The 25,911-nt window shown below is 29.7% G+C and overlaps 1 protein-coding gene across 14 annotated transcripts in view; it reads right to left on the bottom strand.

Annotated features, from left to right (window-relative positions):
- Window positions 1-1,559: 1,559 nt before the first annotated feature.
- Window positions 1,560-25,911, bottom strand: part of LOC134710227 (kinesin light chain-like) — a 38,170-nt gene continuing 13,818 nt past the window's right edge. For 3 of the 14 annotated variants that reach the window (XM_063570485.1, XM_063570489.1, XM_063570481.1), the window contains 16 exons: window positions 25,407-25,448; window positions 24,233-24,323; window positions 23,583-23,811; window positions 22,203-22,290; window positions 19,950-20,051; window positions 18,967-19,050; window positions 17,577-17,666; window positions 15,981-16,080; window positions 15,391-15,440; window positions 14,261-14,328; window positions 13,536-13,644; window positions 11,047-11,196; window positions 9,946-10,055; window positions 8,323-8,364; window positions 5,761-5,821; window positions 1,560-5,037 (listed from right to left, as the gene is read on the bottom strand). In XM_063570485.1, coding sequence (XP_063426555.1) covers window positions 4,960-5,037; window positions 5,761-5,821; window positions 8,323-8,364; window positions 9,946-10,055; window positions 11,047-11,196; window positions 13,536-13,644; window positions 14,261-14,328; window positions 15,391-15,440; window positions 15,981-16,080; window positions 17,577-17,666; window positions 18,967-19,050; window positions 19,950-20,051; window positions 22,203-22,290; window positions 23,583-23,811; window positions 24,233-24,323; window positions 25,407-25,448 — 1,494 coding nt within the window. In that variant the 3' untranslated portion in view covers window positions 1,560-4,959. Of the gene's footprint in view, window positions 5,038-5,760; window positions 5,822-6,829; window positions 7,012-8,322; window positions 8,365-9,945; window positions 10,056-11,046; window positions 11,197-13,535; window positions 13,645-14,260; window positions 14,329-15,390; window positions 15,441-15,980; window positions 16,081-17,576; window positions 17,667-18,255; window positions 18,346-18,966; window positions 19,051-19,949; window positions 20,052-22,202; window positions 22,291-22,582; window positions 22,671-23,582; window positions 23,812-24,232; window positions 24,324-25,406; window positions 25,449-25,911 lie in introns of those variants that run through there. The other 11 variants (XM_063570483.1, XM_063570484.1, XM_063570482.1 and 8 more) reach the window with 11 other exon arrangements.

Below are 25,911 nucleotides of genomic sequence, written 5' to 3'. Positions count from 1 at the left end.
ACAGTTTATCTCTATCTATAACAGTATTCAAGATAATAACCAAAAACTGCAAAATTTCCTTAAAATAACCATTTCAGGGGCAGCAACCCAACAACAGGTTGTCCGATCCGTCTGAAAATTTCAGGGCAGATAGATCTTGACCTGATCAACAATTTTACCTCATGTCAGATTTGCTCTAAATGCTTTGGTTACAAAGATATAAGTCAAAATATACATTTTACCCCTGTTCTATTTTTAGCCATGGTGGCCATCTTGGTTGGTTGGCCGGGTCACCGGACACATTTTTTAAACTAGATACCCCAAGGATGATTGTGGCCAAGTTTGGTAGAATTTGGCCCAGTAGTTTCAGATGAGAAGATTTTTGTAAAAGTTTACGGACGACGGACGTCAAGTGATAAGAAAAGCTCACTTGACCTTTCAGGTCAGGTGAGCTAAAAATCTGTAGACATAGTATGAAGTATCAAGGTCTTCCACCCTCTAAACTATAAAGCTTTTACTATCCATATGTTGAGATTTATGCAAACAAGGCTAGACAAAAATGTTTTAACATGTGATCCAATATTTAAGAAAATATTGATATTTTTCTTTCACAAGAACATTGGCTTAATGACTGGTATCCCTTCTAACTGAAATAAGTAACAAGCTTACTGGAATTGGCAAAGCAGTTGTCTCATCAGATTCCATCCCTGCAATACAGATGCCTAGATTATGGGGCACAGCTATATTATGGAAAAAAGCTTTGGACTCTATAATTTCACCATTAACAAAAGGTAACGAAAAATCCAAAGAATAGAAGTCAGTAGTGATCCTAATGTAATTATTCTTTCAGTATACTTGCCTCTTATAGGATGAAGGATTTGCAAGTCTGTATTGCTCAGTTACATGAAATAGTCAGTACGTTTAAACATACCCATCAAATACTCATTGTAGGACTTTAATGAGGATATTGTAAACAGTCCAACATCACAAAGAAAGACCTGTGTCAGACTTCATAAACGAACATGATTTCAATACAAAGTATACTGGTAGCCTCTTTATTCATTCAAATGGCTGTGATACAACTGCCATCGACTATTTCTTATATCAAGATTTATTTAAAAATACAGTCCTTGAAATTGGAAATAATATCCAATGTATCTGATCATGACACAATAAAACTAGTTCTTCAGCATCATCATCCATTGAAACATACAAATCAAAATAATAACATAATCAATCCTAAGATCAAATGGGAAAAAGTCAAATCACAGCTGTACGTCTACGAAAGTAGTAGTGCTTCAGAAATTTCAGACAGTAAACCAACAATAGAGACAATAGAAGATGCAATAGAGGCATTCAAAAATCTCAATGAAACTTTTTTTAGGGATGTTCCAATGTACAGGGTAATACTTAAGTCTTATTTCTCCCCATGTCGCAATGGTTGCATTAAAGAAATAGAAATAGAAAACTGAAATAATCCCTTGTTATTATGTTAGGCTCTTAATTGTCTATTTTTTTTATGATAACCAAGTGAAGTGATATGCGTATACTTAAAAGGCACAAAGGAAGACAAGTCTAAATCATCTTACATATTGTTTAATAAATTAACAATGGAAAGTTGTTCATATTTGTACACAATAAGCTTGACACAAATTATACTATCACCAGGCAGTGCATTCATACACATTCATACAGTCAAACAAGGCATAAAACCATCAAATAAAACCTATAGCACTTTAATCAACCTAACATACGTATAATAAAGGCAAACTCCTCTATAAATTTGTACAGTGCCACTTTTTCAAGCTTGCAGCCAATTGTTTTGAAATGATTTCTGATGCTGCATATGAAAATTCATGAATAGATAATTTTTCTTATCAATTGATATAAACAAATATCAGTTCTGACCTATTTTTGCCATTTACAATGTGTTTATATATATTTTCTTTCAATTTGAATTGACTAAAAATTCTAATGAATAGAACATATAGTTCCATGAAATTATTTTCTACATAATAAATTTATCAATTTACCCTAAAAATCTCACTAAATATCAATCAATTTATAATGAAGATGACTAAACCTTAAAAATTAAAAATAAGAAAGTTTCATGTCTACAAATGAAAAGATAGATATTGGCACCTTATACAATCTTACTTTTATCACATAAATTCAGCAAACAAAACTTCAACAATCATCAAGTTTATCATTTTGCTTAATAAAATTATTCTACAAATACAATGTGTTTAAAAATACCACTGAAATATAATTTTAACATTGAAGGTCAAAATACCTAGATTACACTAATACCCACTTATTTTGACAGTATTAAGTAATTCATTGACAGAGCCCTATTTAACAATGTGAGCTCAAAGTAATATCTGTCAGTAAACCATAGCCAACAGAATCTATATTTTCAATACTATTTGTCAAAACAGGGTGACTTTTATTTGGATATGCCTTACAAGTCATTTGTGAAAATATTGGCTTGCCATTAAAACAAGAAATGAAAAGTTAGATGAAGTTATGAACCATATAGATGCAAGCTTATCTGATTATCTGATAAAGAAATTTTCTTTAGAGAAATTCTATGATATTTGTCAGCTCAGTGAAACAATATTTCTGATATGTCAAGGGGAAAAAATAAGTATCTTTGTGACAAAAATTGGGGTTCTCTTCATTGTGGCATTGAGATTACATCTCTAATATAAAATAAAAACAAATTTGTATCATCTTATCTTTTAACGGTCCATACTTAATGTACTACCAGCAGTGGCTCAACCTCCAATGCTTTAAAGTTGATAAGTCAAAACTGTGTTGATTTAGGAATTAAAATGGGTAGTACATTACAGCATGCTCAACATATAGTACATTTCATTAAGGCCAAATAAAAAACTAATTCCTAGATTCTCATCAATTTTTAGTAAGTATTGTTGAAACTTATTCTATTGGGCACTGAAGTTATAGTTCTTAAAAAAATCTAAATTCATACGTATTAAAAATACCCCCAACCATGTCCTGATGAGATTCTCAAAAGTTCAGCTCTGATGGACTTCACTACTCCCACCCTAAAAATGATGGATGGGGATTCTTTTTCATACTAAAACTAGCAATTCTCTGTCAAAAGATGGAACAAAATGATATATGTGTCTGGACAAAAGAAAGGTAGAAGGATGAGAATCAAGAAACTTATCTTATCTGGCCTATTTAGCACTTTGTCATGGAATGAAGTCAAATAGCAAAGTATCATAACGCATTTCTTAATACCTTATTACACAAAGCTTTTACCATTAACCAAAAATAGCAAATAGCATGGGAAAGAGACCTGTAGAAATTAATAATATAACCCACAATAACTCAAATGAATGTGGTTTATCACCATTAAAGTGTTATTTCTCTAAATATAACCAATTTACTACTACCAGCATATATACATATATTTTGAACTTTTGAACTTTCTATTGTAGTAAGATCTTTTCTGAGTTTGAGATCTTGAATCCTGGGTATCATTATTAACTTCTTGGTTTATTTTTAGATATGATGTAAGACTACATTTTATGATGAGATCATCCTTATGAATTGAGTATCTAAGCCTACATATACAGCCTAACAACGGTTTTATTTTTATCTTTTTTGTTCCTTTTGGAAAAATCTTAATAAAAATGTCAACATCCTTAATTTTTCCAATATTTACAGAGAAAGGAATGAACAATTTGCCTATTTAGAATCTATTGAATTCTGGGTAATATTCTACACCAAAAGGTTGTGATTGGCTAACAACATCATAAACAATTGGAATTCAACCAATGACATGTTATTTTTATTTTGAGGTATGAACAAATAAATTACCCACAATAATTTAGGTTCTGAAATGGTGGACACTAGTTATAACTGGCTCTCAAATATTTCATTTTAATGAAGCTTAATATGGAATACTTGATAATGATTCATTCAAACGCTGTATCTTTTGTATGTACATAATAACGTGATTCTGAATTGTGGAATATATCCTTGGAGAATTTAACATGTGGAACATACAACAAAATAAAATGAGTTATAACTATTTGTCAAAGAAAATCCAGTTTTAAACTGATCTGTGCCTATAATATTTCCAGTCTAATTGTGTTATGATTAATTATTACATAATAAACACACCAGTCTTTTATTCAATTTATACACCTCATGAAATATTCAAGGCTAATACACTATATGGAGAAATCATTTATATCTAAGTAAGCAATCACTGTTTATTCTTCTGTAACAGTGAACTATTTGACCACTCAATCGTTTTAAAAGAATTTGCACAAAATTTGAAAGACTGAAAAAGAATTCTGAAAACCACAACATTCATAAATATTGATGATTTCACATTTGATACATTTTGTTTTTTACAGCAAGTTGGAAGAAACTTGGAAAAATTCTGCAACATTGTTTCCTAAAACAAACTACGTTTACTGACATGAACGCAGCTAATTATGACTCAATTTAAATAATTATAATATTGTCATTCAATTTACATCCTGTCGATCTTTTATAAAGCAAATGATGTTTTTATCCAAAGTGCTCAAAATGGATGGAATCTTTTCAACTTGATTTTTTTTTAAATTTCCAATCATGCTTGAGTTATCTTCTGTTTGTATCTACTAAATTGAGATTAAACACATTTTCACACTATGATGCATTCTAATGAGTGATTGATGGAAGCGCTGTATGATACATTTGGAATGAACTCTTGTCAATACGGAGTTGCCTACCCTTGCCCCATCTAAATTTGTTATGATAAGACACCATTACTGAGATATAATGTTAAAATATGGAATAAATAAATTACATTGGATTAATGGCGTAAAATGCCATATTTACAAGAACTGAATCTGAAAGCGGCAAGACGAAATCTGACGATGCCCACAAATTAAAATCTCAAAAAAAGCTTGTCAAATATTGCATTATTGTACATGTAGTCTAAAACTATAGCTGTTGTCAAAATGGTCGATTAATGAGTTGATCTGAACTGGCAGTCCGTCCTTGTCGTAAATCACCATAAGAACGCCTACTTTCCTGAAATTAAAAAAAAAAATCTAATAAAATTGAGAATGGAAACGGTGAATGTGTAAAATATACAACAATCTGGCAGAGCTGTACACATCAGAAGGCCACCATTGTTATTTGGTTATACATGGACTTATATGAGTTGAAAGGTTTGAAATCCATGGTCATATCTATATTCAGTCTGATCATATATCTTTATTTCTAAATACCCCATGTTGTTAATTATGTAATTCTTGATTTGCAGAAATATACTTTTCAAGTATATATTTTTTTTATTTTTCATATATTTTTATGTTTAAATCAAGTAAAAAAAATATAAGCATGATCACAATTTTGTTTTTTGTTGAAGGGCGTATGGTGATCTATAGTTGTTAATTTCTGTGTCATTTGGTCTCTTGTGGTGCCTTGTTGGAATTCATACCACATCTTTTTTTTTTTTGGTTTATCAATACCATAAAACTAGCACTTTCATGCTTATTACCATCTTTCAAAAATTATTTACTATTTGTATGAATGAAGTTCTTAATTCATACAACAATGATACATAGGATGCTGGTTGTTATATAAGGTCAAGTTGAAATGAAAATTTTTGTCACAGGAAGAAACAGAAACAACCTCATAGAAAAAAGAAGATGTGGTATGATTGCCAATAATACCACTTCACAAGATACTCTTCACAGACACCAAATAACATAGAAATCAACATGTTAATAATAATGATTTGATACTTACACTTAATTTTTCCTCTTTACTATTTGTGTTGAGCACCGACATGGAGCTTGCTCTTTTCATACTGAAAATACAAAGGTCAACATCAAAGTTATCATTAAATCAATAAAAACATAAACAATTGAAAATGCCTTTCTACTGCCATACAGCAAGAATGTGAATTTCTGAATTTACATTTCTCTTCATCAATCAGGTACACTGTACCCAGACCAATTAACCATGGAACAAATGTTTTTCTTAAATCTTGACTCATTTTAACCAAAACTTTCTATTTAAGCAATTATTTTTAAATGTTATTTTCTCGGTAATTCTATACAGGTTGATGCTGTGATGAAATCTGCTCTATATATAAGGAACGCATTTAGTGCAGGCATTTTGTGTTGAAAACTGTTCATGTTTAGGTGTGCATCTTTCAAAAAATTATTCTAAAAAAATATACATATATCTAATCTAAAAACATATTTATTTTTAACATACTCAATCCATATACTTCCTAATGAATACATTTATACTTATATATTATATATCAATTTATAATAAGATAATACAACACAAGCTAGATTTATGAGGCTGATTTTGACATGTTCATAGATTAAATTCTTAAGTAATAACCCTGTAATTAACCATATCATTAATTAATATTTCTATAATCTGCATAAGTAGTCTAGACAAAATATCTGAAATACACATTATAACCAAATATTTTGTCTATCCGAGATCTATATAAGCTGGAAAAAACATGATCTTGGATTTTATCAAGCATAAAATAAATAGTTCTACAACAAAGTGTGTATTATAAAACTTTTTAAAAGAAGAATTTGTTATTTCAAAATTTAAATCAAAAATATCAAAAGTTTAATTTTCAATATACATGATATATAAATTTGAACATCCAAACTTTTTTTTCAGATTTAAAAAAAATTTAAATCTGAATTTCCAAAAATGTTCCTTTTATCAATCAAATATGGAACAAGTGGAAAGTCATATTCAATTTTGTAATTGGAATTTAAAATGGAATTTGGAAATAAATTCCAATTATCTAAAATATTTCAATGCTTGATAAAATCCACATGTAGATGGTCTAGCGGTCTGAAAAGCTGAATGTCAAGTGCAGATATACAAATGTATATTTAGGATTAGTGATACAAGGGACAAACCAATATTACAAACCTCCTTCCCGACATATCGTTAGTATCCCCATCATTTGTACCCCAATAACGAGGTAGAGGGGTATTTTGTTCATAGTAATACCAACTGTTATAATAAATCAGAATATTAATATGGAATCACATCATGCAAGTCTATATCTATAAGAGGTCTATATGTTAAACCAGATCCTTGTTATGTTTGCTCTATCAATAGTCAAGATAAACCTAACCGAAAAAAAGTGTCTTTCTTGTTTATTAATTTCATGCGGGTCAAAATATTACTTTTTTTATCTCAAGGAATAATTTTTTCCTTCATGGTTTTTGTATCTACTGTAAATTCAGAAATTATTGAGATGTTGTTTTATTTTTATTTCAAAATTGCAATGGGATAGGTGAATGTTAATAAAACTTGAATTTTATATTTTCAAAGGATTATTTGAATATAGCATTTTCTGAATTCCAAAGAATTAATCTAGTATTTCTGTTAATTGTTTAGCAATCTCAGTAACATGTGCAGGCAATAATTTATGAATTTACAGTATTTATTTGGACTTATAATTTTCATTTTCCCTTTTGTGTGATTTAAATTATAAGATTTTCATCTAACATCTGGGCTTTATAATTCCACTTTCAAGTTTCCAAAAGAAATTACATTTATAAGTCTGGTAAGGATTTGTCCCCCATTTAATGAAACCTCAACCCACCAAGAGTTAATTTTAGTAGAGGTTAGGTAAGTCCATATAGCCCATGGAGAAAAAATAAATCTTTTCAATTGGGAAAAAAAATCTTTTAAGTGAAGATGATATAGCAAAATCCTTATCTAAATACAAACCACCTACCATTTCCAAATAAATATTAATATATTCCTATAAAAAAAATCTGAAAATCCACAAAAAAAACCTTATCAGTGTTACTTAAATTGAATAAAATGGATTTCAACAAATCGGTATCTTAAGTTTGTGTGCGATCTGCAGCATTAACTACAAGCCCCCTACTCCAAGACCAATAAACAACTTGTCAGGCTAGTAAAAATTCCCACAGAATCTTTAAAAAATTGTCAAAATGCCTTAAAAAAGTCATCAAGGCCAAATTAAATATTGAGATTGAAAAAGACATACTCATTTGCAATACCAGTCAAACTCATATACAAATTTTCTTATAATAGAACTGTAATCACTTTTAAGAAAAAAAATGGCATTATGCAAAGAAACAGTGCCAAAACAAAAATAAAATAACACACCATTTCTACTTTTGTGAAAAATTTCAAATCCTAAACCTAGAGAAAGGATATATGAAGGAGAAGAGAAGAAAATTATTTTGAGGTGACTTTTTAAAGGCCAGAAAAACAAGACGTTCTAATGTTATACACGACTAGCAAGTTATTAGCATGTGTTATATTGTCTATAGAAAGTAATACCTGCTATTGCAATCAGAGAGCGTGAAGACCAAAACAGGCTCACTACAAAAACACAACTTTCTTTAACAAATCTTTGGTAAAAAGATATTTTTAAATGTACAAAAATTCAAAACCAAATATGTGTCAAAACTGACAGAATGGCCAAAACAATTAAGGTCAAGTTGCAGTAATTTAATGCCTCGTAAAACTCTATTCCATAGCTTTTATCCAGCATTTTTCTTACTTTTGAAATGTCCGAAGAGTATGCAAGATAGCCTGTGGATGGAACCCTCGTTTTTTTCACTGATCAATGCTTTTGGGGACATATGGTTGGAATCCCCATGTGTTTGAAATTGGAAACCAACATTACTTGAAAATGGCTGATTGAAAGGAATAACAATTAAGATGTAGAAAGAAGATATTTTTTCTAGAATCCATCAGGAACAGTAACTCCTGAACCCACAACAGTTTCTACCTGTATGACAGCCACTAACCAACCTAAAATAAGGACCCTGTAAAAATGTCTTAAGCTGTCCCTGATAGCCTTTACTATAAGTGAATGCAATTCAATTTAACAATCAACAATGAATCAATTTTGAAAAGTCTTTGTGGCCCTAAATTATCTTAACTTTTTATGCTAAATAAAGAAAAAGAGTTGTGAATTAAAAATATTATAAGATTGGAGATTTTACTGCAAAACTCAAAATCCTGATTTGGCATTTTAATTAGAAAGATCATATCATAGGGAACATGTGTACTAAAGTTTCAAGTTAATAAGACTGCCTTAACCTAAAGCAGGATAGACGGATGACTAATAAACAAATAAATGGACGGCCGCACAGCCCAGAGAACATAATGTCCCTCTTCTATTGTAGGTGGGGCATACAAATAACAGGGCTTTGCACTAGTATGCAGAAACTTTGATACAATTTAATCTATTTGACACACAAAATAAAACTTGCTATCAGATCTTAGGTTCATTAAAATAAAATTAAATCATCTACGAAAATTTTATCTGTATATGTAAAGGTTGCTCTCAAGTTAAAAAAGCATTCCACACAACATTTAAAACACCTTTTATAATAAACCCCTTTAAAATTTTGAATATTCCCAACAAGTTGTACAACTGTCCATAGAATCAAATTAGTGGGACATTTCTACTGTAAAATTACTTCAACTTGACCTAAAGTAACTGGTGACATTTTCTACATTTTTTCATCATTATTTAAGATTATCTAATTTTTCATATATATTTTTCTAGTTCTAAAAGATGTTTTGTTAAATTACACGTTTTTCACATCTAAAAATAACCTTACCATTGCAATTATAAAAGTACATGTACAAGTAATTTTTAGTAAAATGTAGGCAATTATAATATGCAGTAATACAATTGTTAACATCTTTTACAAATAACAAACTGCTCTATAAAGCTGCAAGCTTTAAAAGTGAGTAGGGTTCATAAAAAAAGTAACCACCAAATTAAAAAAGAATGGGAACGTTACACACTGATATCCGCTTACCAAATTTGTGTTTACAACACTTTATACTGTTTACAATATATAAATGCAAGGCAAGATTAAAGCAACAGATGAAGGACTTCCAATGTAGGTTACCCACAATTCCTCCATCACCATAGCAACTTACCTCCCAGAATTCTCGTCACCTTTTCCTTTTAATTTCTGCACCAGTTTTGCACTGCTACGTCGTATCGAGGCTCGTAGTTTGGAAAAAGACCCACTTCTCTTTAATTTGCCCTACGTAATTTGAATGTAATAATTTAAATGATGGAAACAAAAGTTTGGACAAAAAATGCAAAAAACAACCGAGATGTTTGAACTTAAAATAAACCAAGGAAACTCAAAGTCTGCAATTATCAATTTTCAAAGCTTTTTTTCTCTGAACATTTAAAACAATTTTTTGTGAAAATTTTCTGCCAAATATTTGTAAAAATATTGTGACAAGGTAGACTTTAAGGTAGTATAAGTACAACACAGCCATAAATTAAGTTACGTCACTGTTAATAAATAGCAAGCTACATTTCGGGAATATCACACGTGCATATACATATATAGTTCAGGTCGAATTTAACAGCTTGTCACAATACTACTTAATACAATGCATTTACTTTATTAATGTGAAAGAAAAACCATCGAAGTGAAAAATTAGCAGGATGCATGCACGCTGAAGTAAAGACTTTGCACTCATGCAAAAATAACCAAGCTTTGAAAAACCTAGCAACAACCCTTTTCTTATTCATTCATTGAAGCCGCAGTTAAAAGCACGATAATTTGTTATTGCATTCTCTTCATTCCAGGGACAAGTTTGAAATTAGATGCTGTTACCTTTTTTTTAGTACAAAACTTTTTATGGTACAAAATAATTTGAATAAAATGTTCAATTCTATATTTAAACTTAAGGTCTTTTAATTCCAAGAAATTTTAAGACATGCAGGGTTAGGGCATGCAAACAGATCACTGTTATATAGCAATCACCAATCAGAATTTAAGAAAAAATAGTATTTAACTTTACAAAATAAAATTATAACAAAAATGGTGAAAAAATACTATCCTCCAAATAAATAAAAAATAAGGGGAAATAACCATTCCAGGAAAGCATGAACTAAATGAAATTATAAATAGCAAACAAAATGAACAGCAGGAGGATGTGGAAAAATGACGGGGTTTCTAAATCTAAAAGATTTTGGCTGTGCAATACTTATACTTACCGGAAACAAATGATACTTACGTCATCGTATTCCGTAGAATTATTGTGAGATATGTTTTCCATAGAGCCTTTGAGAACTCTATCTCGGCTGGCCGATCTCCGTCGGTTGTTGTTTGTATATTCACTGCCTATGTCGGTTAAGTTGGTCTGTTGTTTGACAACATCTAAGGCCTATCAGAAAACCAAAATGTGTCAGGGAAATAAAAACGAATGTCTTGCCTTGCCTTTCAAAACTACCCCAATGTTACGATACCTTGCCTTTCTCAAGTACCCCAAATGTTAATCTTGCCTTGCATTTTATAGACAGAGAAAGCATCTTAGAAGATATTTATTAGTTAACAAAACATTACAATTAGAACATCATCTGGATTCAGTTAAGACAAATTTTTGTCGTCTTTTCTGCCAAGAAACAGCTCACTGGAATAATCTAGATATACAATAAGAAACAAACACATGCCAAAATCAGCCTCCTTCTCATGCTTGTGTTAAATTGTTATGTGGTATAGTAAACTTAAAATAGTTTTAATACCTAAAAAGTTTTTCACTGACAAGAAAATAATGTGAGCATCTCATGTAAAGAGGAATTTTTGTGGTAGTAAATGCAAGATACATATGCTGGGACGACCTAACTAACTAAAGAAATCTTACATACAAAATTTCAAAGAGTATATCACACTTGCTAAATATTGACAATCAATATATATAAACTACTAAATCAATTTTAATACTGTGGATTCATTTATTTTCCTGGGCATTATTTTTTAAGGAGAAGGAGAAGCGGAAAATTATATATTTGTGCAAATTTGATTTCAGGGTTTTTTAACATATCAGATACCATCTGATAGGTAATTTGTCACAAAAAATGTGTACCCCACTATATATGAATCCACAGTTACTAAAAAAAAACACATTTATGAATAGAACATACGAATTAATACACACAAATGTTTATAAAAGAAATCATTTACAATTCAATCACAAAATGTAATGAACATGTAGTAAATAAATCAGCAGAAATAAAATCTACATTTCTAGATGTGTCTTTCCAATATTTCAAACTCTAAATTTCAATAAGTTTTTTTTTTAATATGTAACATAAATTTTATATAATCTTCATTTTGCCAACAACTTTTCCTTTTCATTATTACTTTAGCTGGTCAAGTTCATATCTTAAAAGCAAACCTAATCTAGCTTAGTTTTCAAAGGGAGACAATTTGAGAGTTACAAATCTAGATGTCTTTATTTCTTTCTCATGGCCTAAATCAAAACAGTACTAAGAAACAGCGTGCTAAAAAGTAACATTGTATCAGCCCAAGTTCAGCACTGATATATATTTACTGTGAAACCACAATGCTTGATTTCTTGCATATTTTTTCACTTCATTTTTTCCAGTGAAAATAAAACAGCATTTTGGTTAGGCATTAAAATAATTAACCTTTAATCTCATTTAAACTTAAATATTTTACACCGATATAAAAATCAGTATAATCTTTCATTTTTAATAAGTGCATCAAAAGAATTCTTCTATTTCTTTGTATGAGTATTGTCATCTGAAATATGTGCCTCTAAGTACAAATGATGGTGACCATTTTGATTTATAAAGTATTGTCTCTATACTGTGCTTTATGTCTAAATCATACAACTCTTAAACGCATTCAATAAAAGACATGTCATGCCTGTTCAGTCAAATGTAAACACAGATATCATAGAAAATTTTTATTTGCTTTTCATTTAGCTTGGGTAAAGTCTGTAAAATCTTTTTTATTTTTCAAATACACGTGTATATATGAAAATTGACTTTTCTACATTTTTATCAGTCTTTGTACCAAAACATACAATCCTAAATAAACTTACAATAAGTTTTAATTGCTATTAGTGCTAATCCAGAAAAAAAACTATGTGGGGTGCTTGAAGACACTTTAATAATGGCTATTGCCCAGACATAATTTGAACTTTGTGACCTGACCCCACCAATACAACAATAATATAAGTGCCTCCAAACGCCTCACACCAATACATTTTTTCTGGAATAGCCCTTATAGTTAATAGCAAGAATCTGTTTTACAAAGTAAACATTTTAACTATTTTGTTATATAAGTCTTATCTGATTTAATTTTTGCACATTTTCATCTGATTTTTCTTCATAGCATATATGACTTTTGGAATTCATAACTATAAATCAAGACAGTAAAGTTTTCTTTGTATAAGTTGAACATTGTGGTTTTAACCAGTTGGTTTCAATTCAAAGACTTATTTCATTGCTTTTCAACAGCTATAGGACCTGTCATATTTAGATTTTTGTGTTTTAAAAGAGCATTAAGTTTATGACCAAAAGTAGCTTAAATATCCAATCTTCAATCTTTCTCTTCAAAATGATCCCTAACTCTAAATGATTTCTAAAAGTAAGAAAATCAAACTGAACATATCAAAGAAACAAACCCAACACAGATATACAAAAAGTTTTCATATTATATAAATATCAACATTCACAATCATTCCAAGCTACTTACATTTTTCTTGGACCGCATTGCACACTCCTCTAATGTTTCGGCAGCTTCATATTTTCCCTGACGACGGTATAAAGCGCCCAAATTTTTTAATGTTGTGGAAACTGTGGGACTGTAAAAAAATAAAGACATAATGATTATAATGTTGGTATTTAGATTTTATAACGAAGTACTTATACTTTATTTATTGGTGACTTGTAAACAGCAGAATGATGCCATCGACCACTAATTATTTAAGCATAATATGACAAACAGAAAGGGTTAATAATGGGTGGGGAAAAAAATGCAATGAAAGCTCTATATTATTTTTTATCTGCTAACCACTGTTAAATAAATAATTGCAATTGGATTGGGGACTCTTTAAATAATAATTGGCAGTGGCTGTTTTCCTAGATGCAGTAGAGCTTTGGTCCAGACAGATTTTGAGTCCAGGACTCATGGACTCGCCTTAGTGAGAACCCTGAGACGATACAACATACAGATCAAAACTGACATATTTATGTTATCCAACTTTTCAAATTTAGGTTATAACTTTGGGCTTGAAATAGCAGCCTAAATTGAAAATAGAAAGATCAATGAAAAGTAAAAAAACAACAGGGATAAAGAGTTTTTCAGCAAAATGTTCAAACATTTATTGAAGTTGCCTTTAACTTTTTGTAGTGTATACAATAAGAGAGATGAACTTGATGAATAGCAAACAAGGACCATAGAAAACAATTTAAACCAACCTGTCTATTTTTGCAGTTTTATGCCAACCCCCATACTCAGGCATTGGTGTACCATCTTTCAATTTTCCCTGTAATATAACATAAATAAATTTAGAAAGATATTACCTTACTAAATCTTATCTACAATAATAAACGCCATATTCAGTTGTGTAGTTTATACATAAGACTTTCAGCATGTCGAAAGCTACATGCTGTTTGTATCTAAATAAGAAAATGCCTGTACCAAGTCAGGAGTATGACAGTTTTTATCCATCTGTTTGATGTATCTGAGTTTTTGATTTTGCTATTTGATTAGGGACTTTCCGTTTTGAATTTTCCTCAGTTTGGTTGTTATTTTACTTTTTAATAGTGTTTTTTTGGCCATTGAGGAATTGATATCAAATCATTAGCTGTTTATCGCTACAAACATAATGTTTTTTTATTTAGAAAAGCTTATATATTTCTCTCTATGATATTTATCACCTATAAAACTAAAATGAGCTATCTTTTTCGGAACTATATACGATTAACTCAACTACGTTCAAACATATAATTACAAAGGTATTCAATGGCCTTGGCCAGTATCTCTGGCCTTACATAGATGACCCTTTTCATTAATTAGGAAATTGTTTAGAAAATTTAGAACGGACTCCCTCAGGCAAATTTGCAATCTGGTTAGGTCCTTTTTGGTCATATAGTTCTTCACGTTTGAGGACATTAATGCATTCAGTAACTTTCAAATGTTTAGGTTTTGAGCATCCCTAATGAAGGTAAATCCAGTTGCATTATATTTGTAAAGTGTTTTTATTGCACACAATATATTTCATTTAAAACAAAACATTCTCTACATAACATTGGTAAATCTGCAATCAAAACTACCGTATAGCGGGTTATTTTCGCGGGTGTAAAATTTCGCGATTTTCATTGAACAAGGTATACGAAATATTTTAGCGGTTATTATTTTGGCGGATGAAAACTTTTATTAATACCTTTGCATGTACACCTTTAATTTGGCGGAATATATTTTGGCGATTTTCTTCTATCCGCGAAAATAAGCGAATATTTACACCCCGCGAAAATAACCCGCTATACGGTATTAGAAGACTTGTATCAACAGTTGACCCGTCATCTAAAGTTGTACGTCTGCTTACCTTATTTTCTTCCCTTTCCTCAGCTTGCATCCATATAGGTTTATTATCACCTGAAACAAAGAAAAGTTGAAATAAGAGACATCTTTTTTTACTGAACTAGTACACATTTTTGGCTAAGGGGCCAGCTGAAGCCCGCCTCTAGGTGCAGGATTTTCTCACTGTGTAAAGGACCTATTGATGGCTTTAGGCTGTTTTCTGCCATTTAGTCGGGTAGTTCTCTCTTTGACAGATTCTCCCATTTCCTTTCTCAATCTTACATTAATTGGTACCAAATACTTAACATAAATTTATCTATAACTTTGAGATTTAAAATTCCAAAAGATTTTACTACCAATTGTTAATACATATTCTTAAGATAGGAGCGTTTACAGAAATATGTTTTTTCATTGCACTCTGAACATATTTGCAACATTTAATACTGTGCCCCAACCTATGTTAGTGATATAAATGGAAATTATAAAATCTTATCTTCTTTATGATACCTTTTAAAGCAAGTTAATAATGTACTGCCTGTACATGAAACTATTTGATAAGGGTAACTCTATCTGAAATATACTAAATATCATGTATCAGTTCATTATAAAGCTTACCGTCCACTTTTCCAAATTCTTTTTCATGTGCTCTGGTAAGTACTTCTTTATATAAAGCTTCAGCTAACTTATATTTTCCTTGTTTTAAATAAGCTGATGCCTGGAATAGTATAAGTGTGTGTAAAAATATCATATAATTTAACTTTCATTCATGGAGTACTCCAACTTAGTTATTTCAATTATTTCAAAATTCTTTATCTCAAATTTAACAATTCTTTATCTCAAATTTAACAATTCTTTATCTCAAATTTGACAGTTCTTTACTCAAAATCAGAAATAATTATTTCACAGAAAAAGTTTGGACAAATAATGTTGAATCATTTTAATTCAAATAACTAATTTTTGTATAAAATATCTCTAAACTTATCACACACAATTTTTTTAATGTTGTCTAAAAGGTATCAAGTAAGAATCAATTTGGTCATTACACAACTTAAAAACATTTTTTTTCAACAATAAAGTTTTCAAGCTACAGGGGGGGGAAACAAGCAAAGAACATTTTCAGTATTTTGTGGGTTATTTTTAGATTTCCAGTAATATTTATATTAATTATTATGAAATAATATCCTAATCTCTGTTATCATGGTTATACAGATCTGCATATATTTATGTATTGCTCCAGTGTTTATAGAATTCTAAAGATTTTTTAATCATCAATCATGCATTTAATAATGTAAAATACCATCATAATCTCTATATAGATCTGCATATGTATTTTAATCACATTGTACTAACTTTTGATTATCAAGTCTTTTGTTTTTTTCATGCTGGTAAGGGGTAAATATTAACTAGCATGGGAGGGGCTATTTAATTTTGACTGATCACATAAAAATAATAAAAATAAAAACAAAACAAAACATAGAGAATTGTACATGGATAATTAAACCTTTACACAGAATACTAAACTTGCAATTTAAAATTGTGAAACATGATAGATTTTTTTTTAGTTGCTAATGTATGCTTTCTCTCCTTACACGAAATCCTTATATTATAAGCACTATATACACAAAATTCCCAAATAATAAGCTCTATAAAAGCTGCATTACTATATGTGTATGTATGTTATTGGAATGATCTATAAATAGGATTGATATTGATGATAATGAGGTCAAAATAAAACAAGGATAGATTTCTTGTATGTTTCATCACTTATGCATTAAAAACAGCCCACTAATAGATACTAGCTTAGTGTTTTTGCACTAAATTAATGTCAACTTATCCTAGCTTTTGGACAGATGAAAAACTCGAACAACAAAGAATCTTCTCCAATTTTCTCAACTATTTCCAAAGTCTTTTAAACATTTTTTAAAAGGATGGGTAAATTTTTCTGTAACACAAATCTAAACTGCAAGCTAGCTCTACGAAATTGAAATTGAAATTTAATTCTAATTTTGTATTTCTCTTACAGAAATTTCAAATAAAAAGTTTTTTCATTTTTTTATTTGGGAGAATTTTAGAAATTTGTTTTTTTTGCAAACTTTTAATTATAGTACAGATATATGAATGGTTGTATTTTACCAACAACAAAATATAAAATTAAAACATAAAGAAAGTAAACAAAGGCAAAAAGAGTAAATAACTAAAATAAAACCTTACCAAATTATTTTTTGTTTTAGAAACATTAGGATCGTCTGTACCTAAACGTTTCAAATAAATTTCTAAAGCTCTTCTATAATAATGCTCAACCTGTAAAATCAACCAAAATCATGCAAAACACAACATATAAACCAAGCAAAAAAAAAATTCCATATAAACAGGTTTATGTCTTCACACAGGTGGAACTTTTCAAGAGATGGGGTTTGCTACTATGGGAATCCAAGAGTACCAAAGTCAACAAGGAAATTTTAACAGAAACCAAATTATTTCATATGCTGATTGCTTCTCTAAACATATTATTTTTCAGCTAAGAGTTAATGATTGTTAAAAGAGATTATTCAATTTTCTCTATAAAGAATATGATCCTCTTTTATGACATACCTACAGCAAACTAAAATCTGCTTAAATCTATGCCAAAATGTGCTTTCTGTGCATAAAATCCCCAAACATTTCCCTTTTTTAAAGCAGGAATATTTCCCCAAAATATAAGACCAAACTTGTGCTATAAACATTATCCTAAACCCCATAAATCACCCCTGAAATTACCCATCACTTGAAACCCCTCTGTGTGAAAACATAATATATTTCAAAACAAAATAAAATTTAGCCACATGCAATTTACAACATCCAAATACATGTTCTTCTTGGGTAAGGCACAAGACAACATTGTCATCCTTACCAAATTATTCTTGGTTTTAGCAACATTTGGATCGTCTGGACCTAATTTACTTTCATATATTTCTAAAGCTCTTTGATAGTACTGTTCTACCTGGAGAAATCACAATAAATACCTTTACATCATAAATGAATTTAACCCAAAATACTGTAAACCAACTTATTTTCGCGGATACTTAATTTCGCGTTTAGTCCTATCTAGGCCACTTCGACGCTATTTAATTTTGTGATTTTCTAATTTATTTCAGGTGTTTAAATAAGAAAAGATCCAAGGAATACATATTCGCGACGATTTAAATTTGCGTTATTTATCTAATCTAATAAGTTGGTTTACAGTAATTGTTTGTCCGATTTATAAAACATTTACATTCTATTGTCTAAAATTATTATGATCCAATAGTTTTCAGGTTTTATTCCAAAAAAATATGACTGAATTTTGAAATTATGTCTTTTAGTTGGGTTTTTTCCAGATTTTACGTCACTGGGTGCCATCTCATTGATGTATACCTCACATCTTAGTTAAATAAACTTATGCAACACAAGATGTCATGAATTACTTGGGAGTTGACAAGACAGAAGTCTCAAATTAAACATCAATCATTGACATCTATCAATCACTAATATGTTTGTCTTTAATCTTTTGTTATTCACGTTAAACGAATATAATCCCAAGTTATTTTGATGCTCTAATGTTAACTATTTGAGGAATGTTTACCTCTTCATATTTTCCTTGATTTTGACATAAAAGAGCCAAGTTATTAAGCTGTTTGGCAACATCTGGATGATCTTTACCAAGTACCTGTTAAAATAATGTTAAAAATATAAATACAAAGAATTTAAATATACCATAGAAAGTTCATTGTCTGACTTAATATCAATATAAGAGTTTATAGTATTTTCTGAATATTTGAGGACATCAATTCATTATTTAATGGTTTTGAATCTTCAAATACAAAAACTGTTAATTTCATTTGTATGCCATTGAAAGAGAAAACACCTAGATCAAGTTATGAAATTGGTCACACGAATGTCAATCATGAAATTGATTTCCTGAAATTTGTTGTGTTATCTGATCAAATGAACATAATAATTAATGTTGCATTGGAATGGTCAATTTAGGAGTCAATCTAAAAGGATAAGTTGAACAGGCTTCTAATTCTGAATTGTCCAACACTAATAAAAAGATGTTTCAAATAAAATCTGGATTGAACAATTATGAACAAAAGACAGTTAAATTATATTTTGAAAAAAAAGAAGCTAAAAATTCTAAAATCAAATAATAACTTTTAATGACATTTTTTCAACAAAGAGGAGCTAGGTTCAATATATTGCATTGCACTAGGTTTTTTTTTTTTTTTTTTTTTTTATATAAAAGATGAATTGCAAAGGCATATTTGATGAAAAAATAGCTTTAACTGCATCAACAATGGTCTTTATATATTAAACTTTGCTGATAGCCAAAGGTCTGTCAATTAAGCTTATTTTAGTAAATAAATTAAATAAAGACAATATGGGAAGGAATAGGAACTGAAATAAAATGTTTTGCAAAATCATCTTTTGATTTTAAATACAATCTGACAGAAAAATGATGATCATTTATATAAAATGTTAAATCTGCATTTAAATGAATTGGAAAGCTCCATGCAAACAGAAAATACATTTTTCTATACTTAATATCCCCAATATGGTAATACTCACCTTTTCTCTTATTTCTAAAGCACGTTTACATAAAGGTTCTGCTTCTTTATATTTCCCTCTCTTGCCATATAACACAGCCAAATTATTTAATGTTGCAGCTACCTGTCAATGTAACAAATGATTAAAGATTACAACTTTGAAATTAAACAATGTATATGATATGATTTTTTGCTGGAAAAATATAGATATTTGAAAATCTTCAAACCTCTTTAATCCCAGTAAAGCCAGTCAGCTATTTTTAGATAGAAAATGTATTTTGAGATCAAAAACATTACCTAGGCCCAAATACTGCATTACATATAGCACTATTCAGTCATGACTATTTTTTTGGTTTACTAGTTTGTTTTTGCCTTTAAGTTTAAGAAATTATACATACTTTTGTAAATTTTTTAATAAAGTAAGTATTTTGCACCTTCCAATTTTCTGGTGAGGACACAGTTAAATGAAATGTCACCGCATCAAATTAGGAGAAAAGAAAAACATTATTTTTGAAAGGTGATTACATAATAATAAAAGGAACAAAGACATTGAAAAGTATCACTGACAACTGGAGATTGTGGAATTGTTATTTGACAAGGGCCAATACAAATTTCAGGTAAAAATATACACTTGCAAATTATGTAGTATTATATGTTAAGATATACAGGTGTATACAAGTGCATGTATTTGTTCCATTATAATATACATGTATATTAATATTATGAATAATAGTGTGTAATTTATGACAATATTTAATCCCTTTGAAACTAAATAGGGTTTAAAACTCTTAACAAAGTACAGTCACAAATTAAAACAATTAAATATTAGTCATTCCTTTTCACCACAATGCAAAGATATTTTTATACTATTTATTGTTGTTCAAAAAAACTACTATGATCTTAAGGTTGAAAGCTTTTTTCCATGCTTTTATCTTTTAGTGAATCAGAAAGATAAATCTAAATAAGGACTAGCAAAAATGATTTATCTAACCAACAAAACAACTAAAGCTATATTAGTTAGAAATTCAGCAAACATTTTGGAATGCTTTTAGAACTTTTTTCATGAAACTGAAACATGTAACACAATAATTCATGCTTTGACAATATATTAAAAAGAACAAATTTACAGTACAATAAACAGTTTTTGCACAAATGAAAACCTTTTCACACCTTTAAAAATAAAACAAATCAAAAAACAATTTTTCATTTCCTTTTTTTTTACTTTAGCCCACTCCCTCAGAGTTAAACAAAGAACCAAATTAGCTAAATATTAAACATTACAACCGATTGTATTGAGTGTGTAGGTCAAGGTTATATCTTTGGTTAGCTTGCTTGCTAGCTGAATTGTGAAGTCATAAGGTTAAGTAAACTACCCTCCATTAAAAGTATACTAGTCCGACAGATAACCAATCTGTAGGACTAGGCTACATCAAAAGGACAGTAGAATACCTAACCTGATAATGACTTCACAGTATAGCTAGCAAGCAAGCTAACCAAAGATATTACCTTTACCTACACACTCAATGCAATCAGCTGTAATTAGTTATGAATTCATGCACACATTTTAATTTCATATATTTTTTTTAGAATTAACTATAAAACCGTCATATCCTCTAATTTCCAATCTTTCTCCGTATAAAATTGACTAGAAAATTATAAACAGGTAACTATAAACACCAAAATAAACAGGTATTCCGCTTAACACCACCTGTACATTGTTTTAAATTACAGGATAAGGTCTTTTAACGTCTTTGAAACATTCTTACTTTTTACCTAAAATGGGTTTCCATTGTTTATATTAAATGACTATTTATGAAAACAAAATATTTCAAAGAAGTGAATGCAAATTTGCAGTTGAGGAACATTTTCATTCTTTAACAGTTAATTCACATTTTCTGTGAAATTTGTGGATTACTTGCAAGTGTTAATGAATGCATACTACTAATACATTATAGCTCTGTAATTAGCAGAAATAAGAAGTGCATAGATCAATGAATGTTTTATAAAGAGAACAAATTTAAAGGTTATAAATAACAAATTCTTGAAAGGAAAAACTTGCTTAGCTTTGTGAGAAAGCAGAAATTGTTTGCCTCTTGAATGAAAAGATTTGCAGAGCATTGCATCTTGAAATGATAGGAATTTGCAGAGGAAAATGTCTGTCTTTGTGAGATGAAAAGAATTTAATGAGTTTGTGAGAATGACAATGCACAGGTGATGTTTGTTACTGGGTACAACATGAGCCACCATGGGTTATACATGCAGTACAAGAACTCACTGCTGGGTGATCATTTCCTAACGTTTTCTCACGAATGCCTAAAGCATCGTTCAACAGGTTTGCAGCTTCTTTATATTTTCCTTGGTCTCTGCAAATTTCAAATCACACATTGTATACATTAATATCAATTTGATGTTCAACAGATGGGAGAAAGTTTGATGTATAATAACAGTGCAGCAAACAGAGAAAATTCAATTTGGAATTGGTTGAGATTCAATTTTTTTTTAAATCTTCACAAATTTCGCTCAAAACTTTTGTGAATTTATAATTCTTAAGCATTCAGGTCTAATTTTTACGAATTTCTCTGAATATTTTACCTTCTTGCTGGCTACATATATCAAACTATCTCCCTGAGATTCATATATCAATAATGGACTCACTGCAGGATGATCATATCCTAATGTTTTTTCCCGTATTTTTAAGGCATCGTGAAGGAGATTACCAGCCTCTTTATATTTTCCTTGATCTCTACAAAAATAGCAGCAGCAAACAAAATCAATCAAATAAAAAGAGATTAATGACATCGTTTTTAAACGGCACTGTACTAGAAATTGAGTGAGAAAATCAAGGTTTTATTACCATGATTACTGTCCCTATCATCTGACAAGATTTGGAAAAGAAATCAAAGCATTTTTATTATACAAGGATCAATGAAAAATATGTGTTTCTTGTTACCAAAAAAGTAATTTCTGTTTCAACCCTGATTTTTGTGTCAACCCTAATTTTATGACAACCTTTTTTGTGTCAGACATTTGTTTTTACATCAACCCTTATCGTTTCCATCAAATTTCAAGATGGCACAGTTTATCAGGAATATCCCCACATAACACATGAGTACATCAAAAATTATTTTGGGTTCTAAATCAAACACCCTTGTTTTAATACTACTGCAACAGCAAACACACACCTATTTTTAATATATAAATTTATAAGATTTTTTACATATATATTTATTGATGAATTGAAGTATAAAGCACCAGCTGTAATAACCTTGTGATCTGTTGTATAATCAATAACACTGATTCAATAGCATTATCATGATTATATTTATATCAGTCTGCCTACAGGATAATCACTGGTCGATTTTCACAAATTCCTTGCTGGTGTGAATGAACAGTACATAAAAGAACATTAGGGTGATTTGAACTAAGATTTTATTCAATGCCTCTTATGTACTTTTCAAATACTGAAATTGCTCTTTTCTGAATCTTATTAGGGTGATTTAATAAAATATTTTTTTCAATGCATCTCATGTAGTTTTCAAGAATTGAAATTGCTGTTTCTTCATCATTGACATAGAATTTGTTGTATGACCTAAATATTTTCAAAATGGCTTACATACATTGTACCACTTTCTGCAATCTTATACATCAATTTTACCTGTATACAAGAGCCAAAATGTTTAACATGGTAGCTACATCAGGATGATCATGGCCGCTGGTCTTTTCTAAATCTTCTAATGCTTGTTTACATAGGGGTACTGCTACTTCGTATCGTCCTTGTGAGGCATACTGGATGACTAGGTTGTGAAGGGTACGTAGCCGAGCTGGGATTTCATAACCACCACTAGCAGCTTGGGCCATTGCACTTGGTTGAGATGGAGATAGAACTGAAATGTAATGATAAATGTTAACTGGACATTTTGTATCATTAGTTGACTCTTGCTCAATATTTTTTGTATGACAGGACAAATGAGAAACTACCTTTTTTATGCAATATTTTCTTTTTTATAGTTCAGATTTATACACATTTTGTTTGCATTGAGCTTTTAAAATCCTTTGTCATTGAAACAAACCTGCAGTTTAAAATGTAAGAATATAAATTTTAAACTGTAGGATTGATGTAATGCATTGATTGGTGTTTTGAATAAACAGACCACAATTGCTGATCTATTAGTTTTTTCTTAAGAATGTATTCCCAAGTTCACAAAAATCAACAGGACCAACAAAATGTCACAGGACGTGTCCTGTTGGTCCTACTCTAATTTCCAGACTGGTTTTTTTTTATATCTTTTTGGTTGAATTTCATACCTTCTGGTTGTGGACCATCTTCATCATCATCAGGGAAACCTAAATCTAAAGATTGGGTAGACTGGTCCTGTTCTTTTTCTTCAGTACCAGACTGCAATGTTAACAAATATATGTAAACAACAAAGAAATTCCATATCATCTGTCATTGTCTGTAAAAAGAATGCAAATGGGTGACATTGAAAACTGTAAGCATTTCGAAATTGGCTGGCAGACTGTTCATGAAGTAAAGTAATAAAACTGATTTGTTAACAAAATGATTTTATCTAGTGTGTATCAACATGATTTGCAAGTTTAAACGTCAATCAATTATGTTCACTTTTTGTTGTATTGGCAGATGTGCAGTACCTAGCTATTTATCATAAAGGGAAGTGTTCTCTTTGAGGCTTGTGCCATATTTTCAATAAAGGCTTATTTGTTGGATTTATGCATTGAGGAGAAGAGACAGAGAGTGAAGTATATTTATCAAAGGTCAAAGGTACTAGACCCTTTAATAATAATAATATGCATATTAAACTTAGAACTTCATGTAGATACAACTTGTCATTTTCATTAAAACTTTTTTTCGAAAAAAATACAGTATTTTACAATCAATTTCAGTTTGTGACAGCATATTATCATCAAAGGCTCATAGGAAAGCAAATAGTGAACTGAGAGAATCAACCTATAGATATATAATTGTAAACTATACTATTTAATCATTATATTCAATTAATATTAGTAACAAGAGACTGCAAGTTTAACAAAACTTTCACATTAAAATAAAATTTGGATCTTACCCAAAATAACAACAATATTATATTTTTTTTTTATTTTTCTCTTGATTAGAATAATTCTTTATTTTTCTGACATGCACAAAAAACCTCAAACTTCATGTGTTAGTAGCATTTTAAATTTGCCTGTTGTTAATATATTTTTCACCATCATAAATGTCCACTACCCCTCTAGAATGAAGCCATTCAAAAATAAAATATGAATCAAATTTCCCATATTTATTTCAAAATATATCAAAGCATGAAGTAACAACTTCTTTTAATTTATTGACATTAAGTTTGAATGGCATTAATATTCATTAAGTCAATACTTTTTCTCATATCTTGGCATTGTAAGCCATGTGTTAAATATTTTTCATTAATGGTTTTGAAAGGATAAGAGATTCAGGGAAGGGAGACAATACCTGCTGCGTTTGTTTCATTTGTTTGATTAAAGTCTCTACGTCCTGTTTAAAATAAATAGTTACTTTATTACCTGACCAAAAAGCCTACTATGGATCCAGTTTCAATATTACTAAAGGGATACAATTTTTGTGACTTTTGAGGGTATGCTAGGTAAATGTCAAATTTAAATAAATGAATTACAAATATATTCTATAGTCTTGCATAAAGACTTTGGCAAAACCTTCAACAAATATTTACCCAAAGACAATTATTTCTCAATGTCAGAACGAATCAAAATTGGTATCCATGAAATAAATAAATCAAGTGTTAAATGTTCTGATACATGTTGTATATAGCTTCAAAATCTTCCTTTTGATACTTTATCTATTTCCCCAGTTTATATATATAATTTTCCTAATTGTGTTGTCTATGTAAAAGTTCATAAATTATTCAACCAGTCTCATAAACAAAACAATTCCATTAAGAATTTCTGATACATGTAGCTGCTTTTACATGATGCTTACA

Source organism: Mytilus trossulus, chromosome 3, assembly GCF_036588685.1.
Source record: "Mytilus trossulus isolate FHL-02 chromosome 3, PNRI_Mtr1.1.1.hap1, whole genome shotgun sequence".
In the NCBI taxonomy this organism is placed as follows: Eukaryota; Metazoa; Mollusca; class Bivalvia; order Mytilida; family Mytilidae; genus Mytilus; species Mytilus trossulus.
The sequence above is the reverse complement of the archived record's forward strand: the minus strand, read 5'-3'. Positions and strand labels throughout refer to the sequence as shown.